The sequence below is a fragment of the Botryllus schlosseri genome, chromosome 16 (assembly GCF_051294905.1).
Source record: "Botryllus schlosseri isolate E-star chromosome 16, Bs_hap1, whole genome shotgun sequence".
NCBI classification, from domain to species: Eukaryota; Metazoa; Chordata; class Ascidiacea; order Stolidobranchia; family Styelidae; genus Botryllus; species Botryllus schlosseri.
This window is the reverse complement of record NC_137251.1, coordinates 19617037-19635555: the sequence shown is the minus strand read 5'-3', so window position 1 is coordinate 19635555 and position 18519 is coordinate 19617037. Positions and strand designations below refer to the sequence as shown.

At 41.1% G+C, this 18519-nt stretch overlaps 1 protein-coding gene and 1 non-coding gene across 3 annotated transcripts in view; both read right to left on the bottom strand.

Annotated features, from left to right (window-relative positions):
• LOC145459153 (uncharacterized) overlaps positions 1 to 18519 on the bottom strand; it is a 97716-nt gene that overhangs the window by 37825 nt on the left and 41372 nt on the right. For both annotated transcript variants that reach the window (XM_080337780.1, XM_080337781.1), the window contains exons 28-40: positions 17727 to 17780; positions 11574 to 11627; positions 11449 to 11502; positions 11240 to 11293; positions 9409 to 9462; positions 7989 to 8078; positions 6974 to 7027; positions 6037 to 6090; positions 5920 to 5973; positions 4905 to 5066; positions 4739 to 4846; positions 2522 to 2629; positions 2411 to 2464 (exon numbers count right to left, since the gene is read on the bottom strand). In XM_080337780.1, coding sequence (XP_080193906.1) covers positions 2411 to 2464; positions 2522 to 2629; positions 4739 to 4846; positions 4905 to 5066; positions 5920 to 5973; positions 6037 to 6090; positions 6974 to 7027; positions 7989 to 8078; positions 9409 to 9462; positions 11240 to 11293; positions 11449 to 11502; positions 11574 to 11627; positions 17727 to 17780 — 954 coding nt within the window. The remainder of the gene's footprint in view (positions 1 to 2410; positions 2465 to 2521; positions 2630 to 4738; positions 4847 to 4904; positions 5067 to 5919; positions 5974 to 6036; positions 6091 to 6973; positions 7028 to 7988; positions 8079 to 9408; positions 9463 to 11239; positions 11294 to 11448; positions 11503 to 11573; positions 11628 to 17726; positions 17781 to 18519) is intronic.
• On the bottom strand, positions 16604 to 16718 carry LOC145459525 (U5 spliceosomal RNA). The gene has a single exon (XR_013921445.1). It is a non-coding gene; the product is annotated as a U5 spliceosomal RNA (small nuclear RNA).

Below are 18519 nucleotides of genomic sequence, written 5' to 3'. Positions count from 1 at the left end.
TGTAACAGTATGCTAAGTTTACGGCTTTCATTAATGTATTTATTGATTAGTATATTTTCCAACGGCTATTTCGCAGCAGACTTATAGACAGTAAGCCGTATGTGTTGCGTCACAATCTCCAGTTTCAAGGCCAAAATGTACTATGTTGTTCCGAGACCGAAGTTCCGAGGCTGCTGTCCTTAGTTCTTCAAAGACCATTCAAATTGATGTTCTGGATTCAATATGACAGGCCCAATCTATGAGATAACAATTGCGTATGTGTCCGAAGTCGTTGACCTTTGCAGTTAGGCTTACGCAATCTCTCGAGTTCTAGTCATTGGAATTAGTCTGGTCAAGTCAAGTGCGAACATGAATCGTATTGAATCTTTGCTCCGTACGTAGGCTAGTTTACGCAGTTGCCTTTAGAGCGAAAATTAAAGGTCTAGAAATTGTCCAGTCCATTGATCCAATCGTACGCCGGGTACCTCCGCTTTGGTTGCCTATCACCTGTTCGTAACTCGTAACCACCAGCTCAGTGGTCGTAACACACCAGGATCTTGTACGAAACACTTTCGGACGGCCTATCGATTTGCGTAATCTCTAACTCTACCATGAAATCATAACGCATGCTACTAAGGATGACCTGATAATTGATTCGTGGCATAGGGACGATTCTTAGTTCACGTACATTATGTAAAATAATCCTTTGATTAAAAAAAAATGAATAAAACATTTGTTACCACACTTCAAGTCACGGCTCACCGGCAAACCTCTCGCGGCACCTACGTTAAAATCACTGTTGTCGGGAAATTCATGTGACCATCATATTAAAGTTACTTTTTAACGTTGGAAAACGCCATTGTGACGTCATGTTGATAAAAGTCGCTCGCAGCCCTTGCCCCACCGCCCGATATTGTCACGAGCCGCCACTGGTTACGTGTCTAGCCAGACCCACTATTGATTCCTTGGTGGTTAGTCGATGAAAAGCGTTGTTGCGAAGCTCATTTCCAAATTAAATGAAATTGATTGTCATGTTTCTTGCTGTATTTGTACTATATTTATAAAGTATTGCTTCTTTTGTGGTAACTATGACAGTCGCCAACGTTAGGGTGCACAGAGTTGTGCCAGCGTACAGTTTTAAAAGCGTGGTTGCTAAACCGTGGATATTTTTGTCTCAATATTGCATTCTTGCAGCCCGTGGCCTCTACGGAATTTGAGAAGTGGCCCGCGACCCGTATTGAGTTGGCGACCACTGACCTAAAACCTAGTTCCTATAATTCCATTGTCGCTTCCAAGATTCAAGCCCGGGAAATGCTAGGATTGAACAGAACGATTCCAGTGCTCGAATCCGATACAAATATCAACTGTAATGAGAAGAATTAAGAGGAGATATTTTTGGCGCAATTAACTTATACGCCCTTCACGCTAAGAGTAATTTTAGTTTCGAAATGACATTTCTGTGAAGTAGTAATCGACTCGCAGCATTATCATAACGCGCTATGAAACAGTCATGACGCTTAAGAACTACCAAAATTAATTTTATTGACATGCCACTATAGCGACCTGGCGTTATTTTATTTGTAGCCGTAAACGGATACGCATTTCAGCTATCTAATCAATATTACTGTTATAACGTCCTAATACTAGACTGGAAGCTTAACTCTCGTGTAACATTGCAGCCGAACGATAATGCGGAGCACAGACACGCTGTGGAAATGCTGGAGAAACCGAATGACGAAGAGGAATGGTGGTCATCTATAGAGACCAAGTTCAGAAATTCAACGATTACATAGCAATGTAGACTGAGGTGCAGTGTGGCGTATGATGTTACCCGTTGTTGGAACCGTTGGTATAGCTCAGTGGTTCTCAAACTCGGGTCCGCGACATAACGTTCGTGTTTTTTGTTTGCTTGTGTGTGTTGAATTTTTAAGGGACGTGAGCCAATTGAAAAGTTGCTAGGATACCGTCGCGTAATTTTCGGACCTATACTATTGTTGCATGATATTGACCAAAAGGTTGACAACATCTTCAATGATTCAGTCCCGCGTATGAATCAAGTATTTTCAGAATTCGTCAAATCCTTTCATGTTTGCGATCAGTTTTGCGGAGCGACCCAACCCTCCAACTAACAATCCTTACTACTATGCTGCGATGATTTGAGTACTCTGAGAAAGCATAAGTACTTCATAACTAACGACCTATTAATGACAGTTTTATGAATACGATACGGAAAGTAGTGGCTCAATACTGTGAGCGCTATGGACGAAAAACAGTGGTGTTTATTGTCAAAATCTGACTACGTCAATTAGCTTGCGATGTACCCCGCAATCCCGCATTAGAGCCTATGTTTAAGATTTAGGCTGCTACTATTATATATGTCAAGATTGCGCCAAATAAAACAGAACAATGGGCATAAATACGGAAGACTTACCATGAAACCGTCCCTTCCAACGTCGCCCACTCTTCCGTATTCTCCCATTTCACCCTGCGAATAAATAAGCCGGTGAATATACCATTTATTCTAAATGGTTCTCTTACTCACGGGACGACCGGTAGACCCTCGGATTCCTTTTACCCCTACTTGACCTCGAGCTCCCATTTTACCAGGTTCACCTGACTCTCCGACCGGGCCAATCTTTCCTTGTTCTCCCTGACGTAGAAAATGCAACTGTCGTTTGCTGGGATGTCGCTGACTGCCAGCAAGTGTCTATCGAGGAGTTGATCCAGGATTCATTCAAAGAGACAAGTGGGGTAACCAGATGAGTGACACAGGGATTATTCCCCTTGAATGTTATATTCATCATGATTGGTTTATTAGCAATTTTATCAGTTCAATACACCACAAAAATGCGATACAATGAATAGACAGGAAGATGTCGAAGCGACTTGGATTTGTCTATGGAATCAGACACCCACCTTGGCCTAGGCGATGTAAAGAGGAGGCATGCACACTGAATAAAAGTAAAGAAGACAGTATAGAAAAAGAAAGCGACAGGAATAGGGCGGCATGTCATGGGAAGCGAGATCGATAGGTCAGTCGTTGTCCGGTAATCTTGAGGATGGACTGTATTTATTTAATAGTAATTGCTTGTATTTCGACTTGAATGTGGACATGCTCGTCGACTGCCGGATGGCCGGCGGGATACTGTTCCACACATCAGGTCCGGCATATTTTATACAGCGATGAGCTTTTCGGTCGATCATATGATATTTGGACGACGTGGACGCGCGTGTGTTGTACTTGTGCGCTTTTGATTACGAGGTAAAGAAGTCATTGAAATATTCGGGGCAACGACCGCAGTGGAACTGATACATAAACTTGGCGATTTCTAGTTTCCGCATATCTTTCATGTTTAGGACGCCGAATCTCTTCAGCAGCGATTTGTTGGATGGGCAACCAGGCCCCTTTGGGGACCCAGCTATGATTCGGAGTACTTTATGCTGTAGTTTTTGCAGTGGCCTGAGTGCAGTTTTACTGGCAGCCCCCCAACAAAGGATATTTGGAAACTATGGCGTCACATCCGTTCTTTCTATCAAAATATTTTTCATCCCAAAGTTTCATCCTGGTCAAGAGAACAGCGACAAGTGAACATAGTTATACAGTAAAATCGTTCGGTGATTCTTAGCCAGCAGAGGTGGAAAATGTAGTCAGCATTGCCACTCAACTAGAAGTAGAGTCAACGCCATAAATTTCTACCGAATTACAAGTTTAAGAAGCGATCTCGAGGTATCTCAAAACCACTATACAAGCGGCAGTAATCAAAATCGTAGACGAGGGCTCGTATAATTTTGACAGTGCTGGCTACTGTTTAAATAGAAATATGCATCCTCAGCATGTTAAAGTCACTACCAATAAGTACGATTTTTGAAAATACAAAACAGCGGGTTAAGTAATATAGCGATATCCTAAAACTGCTTTCTGCATAAAAGAATCATACTGTAAAAAGCAAGTCTTTTTGCCAAAAAATGTAGTAGAACTGGAAGTCACCACATGAGTAAGCAGAGCAAGTTGAAGAGCCCTTCTTGAGTAATCCGAAAAAAGTAAAATTACTCTGTTTAAAGTACTCCGATCAGAACAGTGGGCCGCAAACTGGGGGTCGCGAAGACACCAGAGGAATATTAAATTTCTTGAACTAGGAATGAGTTTGATCCAAGTTTCAGCAACGGCTAAAATCCACATAATATTACGACTTTCAATACATATAGTTGCATCGTGCCATCCAATCACCGATGCTAGATTGTGACTGATACTGGACCTGGCTTAAAACGTCGAATTATATATAGCCACTCTGAGTGCATACTAAACTAGCACACATGTTATGTAATGCCACTCTTAAGAAAAACATTTTATGACAGCCTAAAAGTAATCAATTGAAATATTATCTTGCCGAATATCTCCGAGGATTCACCTCATGCTCTTAGTAACTTAGTTGCTCTGTGTATAGTCCTAATTTCCCAGTACAGAGTTCCTTCAACAGTCATAACCATCCGTGCCCTCAAACTATGCGTTGGGATTGCAAACTTTCTGGTGGCTCTTTTTAATATTTTTGATATGACGATAAGGGGGCGCGAATTTTTTTACTATCATCGACGGGGCGTGTCTGAAATAGTTTGAGAACCACTGGATTAGAAGCTATGTTGTTAAAAGAAGCACTGCTGTCGTAGTCGACGAGTGTCTATGTGGCTGCATCAGCGTCGGCACCACAGCTTTCTTATTACTGCGGACACTCAAACGCAAACATTAGATGTGGAGTCAAACCTTAGTTCCTTTTAACCCTTGAATTCCCTCTGCACCAAAATTTCCTTGCTTTCCAGGTAAGCCTCGAATCCCTAGTTTCCCGCGTTCTCCAACAGGACCTGGCGCACCCTGGTAACAGAAGTACTGATACTGGCCGAATTTACGAGACTACATGCCTTGAACATACCACTGGACCAACGTCCCCCGGAGTTCCAGACAGGCCTTTATCTCCAGGGCTGCCCTTAACTCCAATTTCGCCGATACCGCCGGAATCACCCATATCTCCTTTGGTTCCTTGCGGACCGATCCTTCCAAGTACACCGTCTTGTCCTAAGGAACCTCGGTCACCCTGAATCGACCATTAATTGCAAGGTAGAGCGATTGAACTAATTCGTAGTATTCATAGACAGTTTGAGTAATCGTCAAGGCTGATAATTTATTTCCTTGTTCATTTGTTTGAAGTTTAAACATATGAGGCACATTTGGACTGAAATTATAATGCGGTTCTCTCGAATGGTGCAAGTTCATGACACTGACGTATCCCTCGCATTGGATATTATTTTTCTGGATAGAATCGGGCCGAAGTCGAGCTTCAATATCATCTTCGAGATTGGGCAAGGTTCTGGTTTAAAGCTGCAGGGTCGTGCCTTCTCATTTAGGTTCTATCCCTGTAGTGGCATATCGGTAATCAAAATTTTAATAGAAAATCACTTGAAGGTCGACTCCCTACTTGTAGAAGGCGGTATGAACGGTCACTTGGTATTTATTGGTGTTGCGTCTCAAATCACTGCAAATCCACATTCACTTTAAATGGTGACCGAATCCGACTCGAATCTACATTCCTTCGAGAGCCCATCGAAAGTCAAAATTGTTTCATATGCATACGTTGAGTTGTAGTCCAAATCTAGTCCCTGTTCGATTTCTCCAAATCCATATCCGTAACATCGCCGATTTATGTGGGGTTCCAGTGTAAATTTTATCGGGAATGAGCAATGGAAAATGATGATTCGGATGTGGGTTATAATAATTTCGAATTTCTCATGGGATTTACGGATGAATTTGAATCACTGTCAGAGGCACTAGTATTCGGGCATGATAGAAAATCAATTAGGAATTTGAACTTGGATGAGTTGACGCTCAAGTGTTGATCTTGGTTTGAGTGTATTTTTACGTCTGCAATCCTTAAGCCTACCTGTACCTACCTTCGGCCCTTTGTTACCCGCCGGTCCTTGGGTGCCTTTCAATCCATCGAGACCCTTGTAAAAATGATCAAAGCTGTGGCAGGATTATCAACGTGGTAATCGGATAAAAATAATTACTTGTTTTCCAGAAACGCCCTGGTCCCCTTGCACTCCTGGAACACCGACTAATCCCTTCAACAAATAGAGCATTATGCAACATAGGCGTATACGCCATTATACATATATATATCAAGTTGAAGAAACATACCAAAGGTACTTTTCAATATATTTTATAATATAATATATTCGTACAACACAGATATGATTGACATCGCATATTCACAGAGCAATTTATTGGCCAATGTGTTATTTCTCGCACCAACGCGGGATTTCACAGCATAACTCTAAAATGTCCGCATGATTGTTCCGTCCAATCGCATCGCCAGCACATTTATACGCCTTCCGCTGAAGCTTGTGCCAAGAATATTTACAACTGAAGCTTGGTATAATGATTCGATAAAACGAAAATTATAGTGTGACCCTTGAAACCTCGATTGATCGTATCGTGTCGCTGCATGCAAAGATGTAATACAAAGCTATACGCATGTTAATGAAAATGAAATATCTGTGAAGACGTGATCGATCCACAGCGTTGTCACAAGATGCAATGAAATACGCGTGGTCAAAAGAATACCAAATAACCATTAATGTGATGTAGAGCCGGAATTACATTGTATGTGGTCGCACAAAAAGTACATATTCCAACTTCACATGTCTTCCATACACTCATGACCTCATAACCAGTGATATTCAAATATTCGAATCGAATCGAAGCCGAACATTTGATTCCGATTCAAAGCACTCAGACCTATCTACAACCACCACATCATTACTTTTCAGCGAGATTTATGCGGACGCAAGCACATTCAAAGTTCTTTCCAAGGAAGTGTTTCATTCTTGGCGATCTCGAAGACACTTTTAAGCACCAACAAAACTAATTACTGATTCTGTATTTAATTTGTATTTGTGCTCGCGAATGTGACATTGTACTCTTAACGGCTATACTGGTTTTTACCGGATATCCAACGGCACCCCGTAGCCCCTCAGGTCCTTCGTCACCAGGAAGTCCCTGCAAAATTTTCGAATCAGGAAACGAATACACAAAACAACACATCGTACGATGAACTACCATTTTGACATTTGTAAATGCATCATATTATGACACCATCGGTTCTATTTTGCGTTCAAAGTAATCGGGTGTTACTCAGACTCAGGGTTTAGGAGTAAAAATTCAGGAGCGTGAGGTGAATTACATGCGATCAGATCCAAACACATGAATTGCTATCGGAAGTGGAAACGGGCCGGCTGTTGTTGTTTGTGGTATCCATCATGGTGATTGTCGACTACAATGGCCAATTACACTAGGCCGATTTTCTCCATTTTGATTCCGTATCTGCCGACTAGCACAGCCCACTTATAGGCTTTTTAAGACACTGTGGATCAGATGGCGAGGAGGAAGCTAGATAAACCTATAACATGCTCTTGGACTCAGAAGTCGGACTCGAACTCGCAAACCATTGGCGTTGCAGCTGTGAATCATATATCACTGCGCTATCACGCCATCTAAGCAAACGGACTGGACATACACGGACAGTGAAAATAGTGTATATCGTCGATTTCTAACTTAATGGATAGAGTGCAATTGAGGTAAAAGGCACTTTCTAGAGAGAGATTTTGCTCTCACACTCATGCCAACTAGTCAAAACGAAGCGAATACGAAAATTCCCATGGATATATATCCCATGGGTTGAGTGGGTCAAGGTTTTGTGTGCCTGCCCCCATAATGCGGAATAATGAGGTACACAGAATCCAGTATACACCCCTGATATGTATCTCTACGAGGATTAGAGTATTTGGGCAGTTTTTAACCATCGTAATAGGAGCGAAAGCATAATTTATTATCCAAAAAGTCCCGATGGCCTAAGTTAAATCATACGCTATGGCGGAAAAACGTCTACATGAACTAATCCCTCTGAATGTAAAGTATCTAGTCATGGTCGATGCTCCAGCAAATTATTCACATGTCATACCATAATTCCAGCAGGACCTGGCAAACCGATCGGTCCCCGCTGACCTTGGTCGCCGACAGATCCGACTTTGCCCGGTAGTCCAACTTTTCCCTGCAAATGAGAGAGAGAGAGTGTTTTCATTTTCATCCAACAGAAATACAGAACAAGCAGACAGCAACAATGTTCGTTCAGAAATAATACGCATGCATAGTATTCGGTATCGGATAGGAATGATCGTTGTAACCTTGGATACCAACCATTCTGATCACACGAGCATCAAGTACAAGTTTCTCTATATGAAGTAATCAAACAACGCTTTTCAATAATATCATACGGCAATTTACGGATATGTTGTGGTGATGCACTTCTATTGATAGTTCCGTATTCAAGCATAGTCTGACTTTATTGTTCGCACAATCATCAAATGTATAGATTGTCTATTATTTCGGCGCAAAGTGTCACGTAGTTGACCAACGTTACTCAAGAATGGGAATTATGATGCCAGCTTCGTTGCAAGTGATGAACAGTTGTTATTCCGATTCCAATATATTTGACCTTGCTGAGCGCCGCGTGTTTTGACGAGTCATGTTTTTAGTGAATCAGTTTAATTCAACTGTCCTGAATATGTATTTCGGTTTTCTCATCGATAACTCGTAATTGCTTTGATTGATTGGTTAATTTGATTGTTGCGCCATCTGTGGTCTACATATATTTTCTTCGTTGCTGTTTTCTTACCCTCTCTTCAACTATCGGACGAGCAACCACTATTGCGAATCTCGCTTCGAGCGTCTTCTTTTAACCAGGAAAATCCGCATTGTTTCAATTTGGATCGATTGATTATATTGAATTGAATATAGAAGACCGATACGCAACGTTTGCCGAGTTACCGGGAGCAGATTTAGTGCAGCAGACAGGATCCGACGCCTGCTAATTCGGTACTCATTGGAACTAGAGTGCTGCGTCGAAACACCGTGAATTGAAACAACGTCACAGTACGACAAGTCAAGTGTTGTTTTTCATTTAAAAGAAACAGTCGATATCGATGAAAGCTGGTGGCATTATCATGTACAAATTTACGTATACGTCAGAGTGAGCAAGCATTGAATTTTGAAAAAACGGCTTTGGATATTGTGGCCTTATCTGAGTTGTACATATAATATTTCCAATAATCTTCTGGCAACTTTTCTATGAATTCGAGCCATTGCCGTTTCGGACATGACTCGAAATGATTTCTGGATTTGGATTTGGACTGCAGTAACTGTAATCGGAAACAGAATTAGGATTTGTAATTATGAGATCCGCCATTAACATCACCATTTAACCTAGGTTTGAATACTCATTTACAACAGTAAGGCAAATTGAGAACGTAGTAGATATTTTGTAGTTGCGACTTGGAAGATTTCGGAGCAAATTGTTAAATGATTTTTCGCAGCAAACCCACCTTTTTACCCTTTTCACCTTCACTTCCGCGTCGGCCCGGTCGTCCGTAGGAACCCTGAAATCAACAACAATAACTAATCGTCAGTTCGTCCTAGCATAAAGGATTAGAACATTACACTTCGAGATCAAGGAGAAGGTACATTGTTATGAAAGCAGGTACTACACACAGGACTTAGGCTACGGAAGATGAATATGCTTTATCGAGAGTAAATGACGAATGAGTATGGAGCATGAATGGTGTATTTGTCTAGACCAGAGGAGCGCCACGTAAAACCATCAGCATTATATGTTGTGGACCGCCAATTTTTTATGGGGCGGGGTCTGCCAAATAGTTTTCTAGTTTAGCGTTTGGGCTGATATCAAATGAGCTGGGAGAATGTCGAAAATACTAAAATCAACGAACTGTGCATATGCTGACTTTGCCCATGTCTATTTGTGTCAAAATTCATCCAGCACTCTTTCAGCTATTCACCTGGATTACGGGTAGTTCGACATAGAGCTATATTGATAAGACTAGCAATCACCGTTAACCCATTGTTAATGGGAGGGTGGATCTTGGTCCGAAACAGTACTTTGTCAGACCTCCTCCCCCCAAACGTTGGTCTGTGGCCCCATATGATCATAAACCGAACTTCTAGGGGGCTTCGCCACCCAGACCCCACTTCACGACGGGCCTTTTTACCAGTAACAAAAAAGAAAGTTTTAGTGTTTTCGGAAATATGTCTACGTGTGTTCGTAGTAGCGCGATGCGCGAAAAAATTTCATACGCAGGATTGGATTGTATCTGTAATATCGCTAATTGCATATATTGCTAACCATTTTTCATCGACTCCCAATCTATATGTGATCAGATTTACTGGTAGAGCTGAGGGAGTTGGTGACTTCTGATAGCAGGCGCATGACTATTCCACGCCTTTGGACACTGGACAAAAGGCAATAAACGATATATATTGCTCGTTTCAGCCAACATGCGGATGTAATTTTCGGCCAAGGTTTTATTTGGCAACACATTTCGCGAAGTCACATTTAGGCCGAAACTTCAGAAGTCTTGTTGTATCGTGGAGAGGTAATGGCCGGCGCTGAAATGACTATTTGTCTTTTATAAGTGATGTATATTTATTCTTTGAGCGCTGTAGTTACCCATTCAAAAGTAGACATTTAAGTAGGGGAGATGTGGTACCGATGAGACACTGGGACCGAAAATACTTGATGATACAGTGATAATCCCATGATTACAGTACGCGAATTTGTCTACAATGGCATGCTGGCAGAATATTTCCTCACATGCAAAAAACTTCGACCTGTGTGCGTTATGGGGTTGTGACAAATGATTTACGTTTTAAGGGGTGTAAAGTAAATTTGGATCAACGTACACATTTTTCTATATCACCTTCCCGACTGTGAAGTATAGGACTTGTATCAGGGTATATAATAGCACATATTTTCGGAATCAATACCATCATCGAGTGGACTATTTTCAATTCAATTACAATATTTATAGGGTGGGGGACCTATGTTACCATAGCCAAATCAAGAAAAATAGATGGAACAACTAATCACTTAACAACAGAAACATGGGTACGTAGATAGAGGCTGTAAATCATAGTTACCTGTGGTATTTTATCGCTATTACGAGGCATTTTAATGTCGATTTGCGGGTAATATTTGTGTGGCATTAATTTTATAGTACACAACAAAACAAGTTGACAAATTAGAGTTTTTGAGCGTATGTCTCATAGGTCCCATGGTCGATTGTCTTTGGACCCACCGGGTAGGGACCAGTGTTACGTTCGAGCAACAAATTTTAAACGTTTATAAATATGTAAGCATACCACTATTCCGTTCTCTCCAGGCGATCCCCGGGGTCCCGGGCGTCCGATAGGTCCCTGAAAACGAATGTTATTTCCGTGTGAAGTCTTGTAACCAATCCGAAGTGGTAGGTTAAAGACCACAGTGAAAACATAACCAGAGCCACACATGATTAAACCGTTAACAAATTTACCCTTTCATGGTACGCATATCAAAATTATAGGCTACTTACATGTAGCCCAGGGGGTCCAATTGGCCCATAACCTCCAGGCAATCCCGGATGACCCTAAAACAGAGAATAAATTTGTACTGTACAAACTACCTTGGGATTTTTTACATAGTTATTCACATACGTACCTTCAAACCACGTTCGCCTGGTGATCCCATGTTCCCTGTCTCTCCGCGATCCCCCTAACATTTGGAAGATCAGAAATATACGTCATACTCTTCTACACTATAGCTCTATGATCCGAACTCTATGATCCGCGATTTCACGGTTTGTATTTACACATGGCAAGTCATTAGCGTTAGCAGTACTGACAACGAAACCTTTGAACTCAAGATATCAGATTCCCATCAGGTTTGAAGATGATAGATGAATACTAGCATAACACGTCGTATCTTGGTATATATGGGGGAAAATCAATACAGTCATTGCAGTTGCAAGCAGACTATTAGACGAACAAAGTATCCTATATTTTGTACTAAACTCAAATCTTTTTGAGCCACCGAATCATTATAGGGGCATTGCGCTCTAGACATGATTTGGCGACTGATGGTGTGAATTGAGGAGCCAAACAGAAGTAGTATTACGTGTTGTCATAAGAGAATACAGCGCCCGAAATCTGACAGTTGTCGAGCAATGTTCCCTCTAATTCTTCATGAGTCTGCGCAAATACGCCAACTCACTGCGCAGGCCCTTGTACAACAGTGCGCAACCAGGACCCCCATAGGGTGATAAACCGAACTTCAGGGGGGCGAAGCCCCCCTGACCTCCCTCAGGCTACACGCTTTTCACCGCTACTAATCAGCTATATCTGGTCTTAGTTTAGTGGGCGTTTCGCCTAAACGCGCGAAGCGCGAGATTTTTCTATAATTCATGATCAAATCGGTCAATATCATCGGGAATTGCATATATTGCTATCAATTTTAATCCTGTCTCTGCTCACGTAATCACATTTACAAGTAAAGCTGATCGAGTGAGATGTGTTGGAAAAGGTAGGACCCCTAAATATAATTACACATCTTCGGGCGTACCCGTTGGTATAATGACTTCCTTACATCATGCTATTTCGTGACCTCCTATCTGCTATGCCAAAAGATATTGAAATCTGGACATAAGTCACTTTGATTCAACTGCGACGATATGGTGACATACTATGGATTACTAGAAGACAGACATACACGCACGAGAACGCACTTGAAATCAATACATGCGATCGATGTAGGCCTATCGCGTTAAAACACTGATGTGACGTCTTAATACCGGCAATGCACTCATTACCAGACATGGGGTAATCGCGATTAGTAATCGTAATCGATTACGACGATTACAGCATTTTCAAGTAATCGTAATCGCAATCGATTACATTCGAAAAAATCCCGAAGTAATCGTAATCGAAATCGACTACTACCCATATTTAATCGATTTCTTTGTGAAAGAACGATTACTTTTTATTTGTACAAGGACTGTGACATAAACTGAACACTCGTGAACAAGGACAAGATATTATACCAGTTATCGAGAGCACAAACGTCTGATTTTCAAATGCCACTGCTCATTATTATGTCAGAGATAGCCTATTAGCTTTGCTCGTCTTTCCGTAGGAAGTGTCCACACATAGTAAATAGATATTCGATGTACCTTAGTGTGATTGTAAGAAAACCCACCGTGCTGTATATCGGTTTATCAATACATTTCAGACGCCACTACCTCGCATCAGGATAATTATTCATATTCACCTCTCTGCCGAAGTTTAAATAGCAACTTTTATATTGATGTTTAGTTATGCTTAGTTAAGCTATAGAATCTAATGTAATTCTAATTCTAGAGTTAAATGCAGTTTCACCGTTGCTGCATGGCGAGCAGTAGGCCTATATGGTACGAACGTACAGCAAACAAAGGTTTAAATTTTGTACTCATCATATAAAACATTACGGTTTCCACAACAAAGCATTAAAATCAACAGCTCCTGATATATATCATAACTGAGCCGTTGTTTTGCCGTTTCTCGTAATGGCAGCTTGCATTACATTATCTGCATTAAGTTGAAGGCAAAATTTTATGTTCACTTTCTATTCTCATATTATTCTACTCAAAATGGGCGCCAATCGCTATTTCACAATTCTTTACTGAACATTTGGACTTGCCGCAATAGCCATTAGCGCGGGTTGTAGCTAGAATTAGGATCAAAACAGCAAAAGCGTCCCCCGACCAAACTTTGGTCTTGGGCCCCCATAGGGTAGTCAATTCGGAAGTTGAAGATTTAATTTCGTCAATAATATTGGTAATTGCATTATATTGCATTTTTAATCCTATCTCATCGCCCGATGGTCAGATTTACCTGAAGAGCGGGGGGGGGCGTAATTCATAATTATAACATCTGGTATCTTGCAATAATTACTTTATTGTATGTTGTAAATTCGTGACCTCCGGTCTGTTATATAGCCAAAAGATATTGATTGTAGTGGCCCAAACAGGAGACTAAAAGAAAAACTTGCTTGAGACGCATACACAAATTGTCATGTCTAATGCTCTGTGGGTGCCCGGGTGGCATTTGCATCGCGGAAAGGAAAGGACGTAGTTTATTTTTGTCCTTGATGTTTTTTGCGGCATATACACCGACTCATGAAACACATACACACGATTTGTGCATATGCATACCATGAGTGCTTGATGTGCATATGCCGCGGGACAAGGAAGTGCAGATATAGCCTTTACGGCTTTCTAGGTCATGCACCACCCCTCCTTGCTATCCCAGTAATGCATGAGCGTTAAGCAGGGAAGTCATGGATACCAGTGTTACTAATCAGGTCTTTGGTTTGACCCAGCCGGGGATCGAACCCACGACTTACCGATCAAGAAGCCGGACGCTTCACCATTACGCTATCTTGTCGGTCGGGCTCAGATTGAAAGGAATGGACTGTTAGTCACGTCCACCCAGCGCGGCTATTAACAATGGGCACATATCCTAAGTTTTGGAAAATGTCTTTCTTTAATAGCACACTTCGTGGAGTCTCATGTTGGCCGAAACTGCATATGTCTTTTGATGTGTCGAGGAGCCGTACTGCATGACTGGCACCTAAATGCCTATTACTATGAATTATATATTATTACTTGAGGAGGAGATGCATGCATTGGGTGCGATAAACCGTCCTCTATAAAATGGGCAATGGGCACATTATGACGTATCAAAGAAATGTCCCATCTTTTTTAAATACAGTAATTATATCATTGGGCCTTTCCAGCGCACTCCATGTATCGTCTTCCAATATAACTACTACGATGCAAAATAAATGTAATCGTGAGTAATCGTGATTACTTTTCCAATGTAATCGTAATCGTAATCGACTACTTCCCAATTTTGCTGTAATCGTAATCGTAATCGCGTGATTCAGAAGAAATCGTAATCGCAATCGATTACATTCATGAAGTAATCACCCCATGTCTGCTCATTACTATCAAGACATACAGTCAGATATAATGATACGAATATTCAAGTCTGATTGAAGCAAGAACAAGATCAGCGTATGACCTTATCGACAGAAGATACGCGTTCAAACGAATCGAACAAAATCACAAATTTGTGCTGCTGAGAAGCTGATCTAATGCAACGCCCTACAGTGCATATAGTTGCTGCATTTCCCGATCAACGTTTGCAAAGGGATGGATTTTTTCAACAATATTGGTGCTTGTACTTGCAACTTGCATATTCTGCATATTATCCTATATCACCATACGTGATCAGATTCGCCTGATGGAAGTGATGACTTCGAAAATTCGCGGGCAAATCGCGGCATGTAATTGTACAGTAAATCTTACACAATATTCATTACACGCGGAGAAGACTATTCGTTAGTTTCTCACAGTTAACTTCGAGCTAGCCCATTGTTATTTATAATTTTGTTAAACCATGTTATTTCGGCATTCCCACAAAGGATTGCGCTATTGATATGATATCAGTATCGCTCACGCGTACGATACCATAGTAAAAGAAAAATCTCTTTCGTGAGTCGCACACGATTGCAAATTCTCATTGTTTCGCGGAGAGCAATATTTGCCTTTTCGGGCCGCACTTGTTAGGCCTACCTCGGTTTCAGACTTCAGCGACAGCACTATTTACCCCTGACAATGTTCCCTCTCATTTTTCTCGAGTCAGAGCGCCTGCGCGATGCCTTGGACAAGAGTGCGCACGATTAAAAAAAAGTCATCACTTCGGATTTTTTGTGCGCAGCCTAGATTTTCTGTGCGCAGAGACCGTTTCAGCACTGCGCATTTGCGCACGTGCGCAGCTTAGAGGGAACATTGTTGTCGAGCATATGCTGTCAATATTCAAGTCAAAATATAAGCAAATTCTACTCAATAAATACTGGTCTGCATTCGAGATTACCAGACATATCGATATCGCCAACCGACACTTCATTTTCATCGTTTGCATTTCATGTTGTCTTCTCGTACTTTTTAGTCAGTGTGCATGCCACTTATCGACACGTCCCAAGCCGAGGTGGGTATTTGATCAAAAGAGTACTCCAAGTCGTTTCGACTTGTACCCATCCGTTCATTTTATCACAATGTTGTGGTGCTTAGAAGATACGAACATGTTACTAGCACCGAACTGAACTGAACATGGCTTCAAAGTAAACACATTTCCATTATACGGCTCTTGCCATGGTTACGTCCACGCATTGGGATTCAAAAGTAGGTTTTATTCACTAAATTCCAAGTACGTTTTCGCGGGCCGATCAGAGTCGGGCACACCGCCATAGTTGGCCTTAAAATCCCCGAGTCTGTCCTACAGCGATTCTAAAGGTTTCAGTGAGTCCGATATTTATCTTGCCATGTAGCTTTAAATATATATAATAGTATTATCATATGTGTACCGAGCGTAAAGCAACAGGACTGGAAGTAAGCATGGAAGCTTCAACGCGTAATTCGTTTAGAGATATGATACAATGTCGTCGTATAACAAATCTACGACACGATGAGAGCAAATCGCGATGTTGATTCCTAAACACATTGAATACACTGCTAAATTATATATTGAAGTTCTGTACCTCCAAGAATGTCTCATAAATATATATATTATATGCATTGATACCAAGAACTCCTTGGAAGGGCAGAACGAAGCGTTTCCGATTATATACAATTTTGCACATGTACTTTATGAGCCCAGGCACGCCTGGGCGAGAAAAATTTTAAAGACTCATTGAGCGCTCCTCTCCACGGAAAACTTTAGTAAAAGGCGAAAGTTTTGTTCGAATGATGAAGAGAAGCCAGAGTTAACGATATATTAAAAATGGAGAGAAGTGGTCTGGGCGAAATTACCAAGATTTACGGTGACTGTGAGAGGAGAGAGATTTGTATGAGCCGTTGCCGTATTGATTCGTAGCGTGGCTCGAAATGAGCTGTGACTTCAGACGCAGTCTTCATGGCAGTAATGTGAATAAACTCACGATTGCTGAAATCTTCTGAGCTCAAATAGGGTGTCGTTGTGAGGAAAATGGCTGCCGTTATTGTTTTTCACACTTTCAACATTTGAGACCACATCATATTTAGACCGTACTACCCCATTAGGTATTAGAACATTGTACATTGTGTGTTTGAGTCGATGAAAATAATAGAACCGTCGATTATGATGATGATTAATGATGGTTGTCTTTGATAATTCCTTCCTGTACGCGCATTTTACGTCAAAACGTGGATTTATGAGGGATTCTAATTGACACATTCGTCGCGTGTGCAGGTACTGCTGATTCGTGGAGAATCTAACAATCCTACTTAGCTGTCCGTCTGCATTCTTCATAACGCATTGGCATTATTTAGGGCGAATGTGTCGTTGTGACCTAAGTGATGAAAAATTCAAAAGATTTAAGCCATCTGTAGATGCCAAGTTCACTAGTTACTAGGGAATAACGATGGTGAAAACCCCATGAACGTTCTGGTTCGTGTGGACATGTACTTTTATAAGCAATTAGCTGTGAGCACGATCATACGACGCCACGATGATAAATTAGACAAATCGCCATACGTCTACCTGACTGCGGTTGGTCTGTATAAATTGTACTAGTGCAGTGTTTCCAGTACGCTTAGTTTCATGCGAAGGATGTAACTCGTGACGATAAGACTTGTCTTGTGTTATAACAACTTGTTAAATTCTAATAGACAATCGATTTTTATGCAATGTGTGCGAATTTGTTTTCGAGTCGAGTTCATGAGTTCCCCTAATTGTGCCACGATGCCAGCAGTCCAGTAGTATACGACAAAACATATATGTTCATTGTTCAACATACCTTTTGCCCGTCCGGTCCGCTGACACCCGGCATCCCCTTCAAACCGACTTCTCCCTAAAAAGTCAAAAATACTCTTCAGTTTTATCTAAGATGCCCTGTAAGTTCCATTGATCACGCGATTTTAAATTTTGCATGTTCCATCAATGAACGGCTTTTAGTTGAATTGAATCCATTGCAAAGGTTGTTTTTTTTGCACAAGCGCACGATCCACATACATCTGAATTATGAAATCCATCCCATCAATGTACATGTAGTAGAACCCCTCAGCTTTTATGAGTTTATTACTAACTTTACTCGAGTAAACTCTCTGATTCGTTACGACTCCTTCCATAATTGAATCAAATTGACATTTGAATAGTATATTCATATTGAAATGAACCCGAATATATTCGGCTGACACTCGTCAGGGGTAATCGTCAGCAACTAGTAGAGAATTCAATAGAACATCGTATATCAACAATCGTAACACAAAATATGACGTCACCAGCACGAAATGTCGAATACGAGAGCGTTCAATGTACTATTTTTGCTGACGATTACCCCTGACAAGTGTCAGCCGAAAATATTCGGGTTCATTTCAATATGAATATACTATGCAATTGTATATTGAAGTTCGGTACCTCCAAGAAACTGTTCACATTGACATTTAGGGTCATCACTCTTTCATTATGAAGTATAGGTTTGCCTACTTGTAGAACTTACATCAGTGTTTATAATTTAGAATACCACCACTTCTATCTTACAGTTTTGATGGATAACTTGGTAGAATTTAGATTTTGGAAAGTAGACAGTA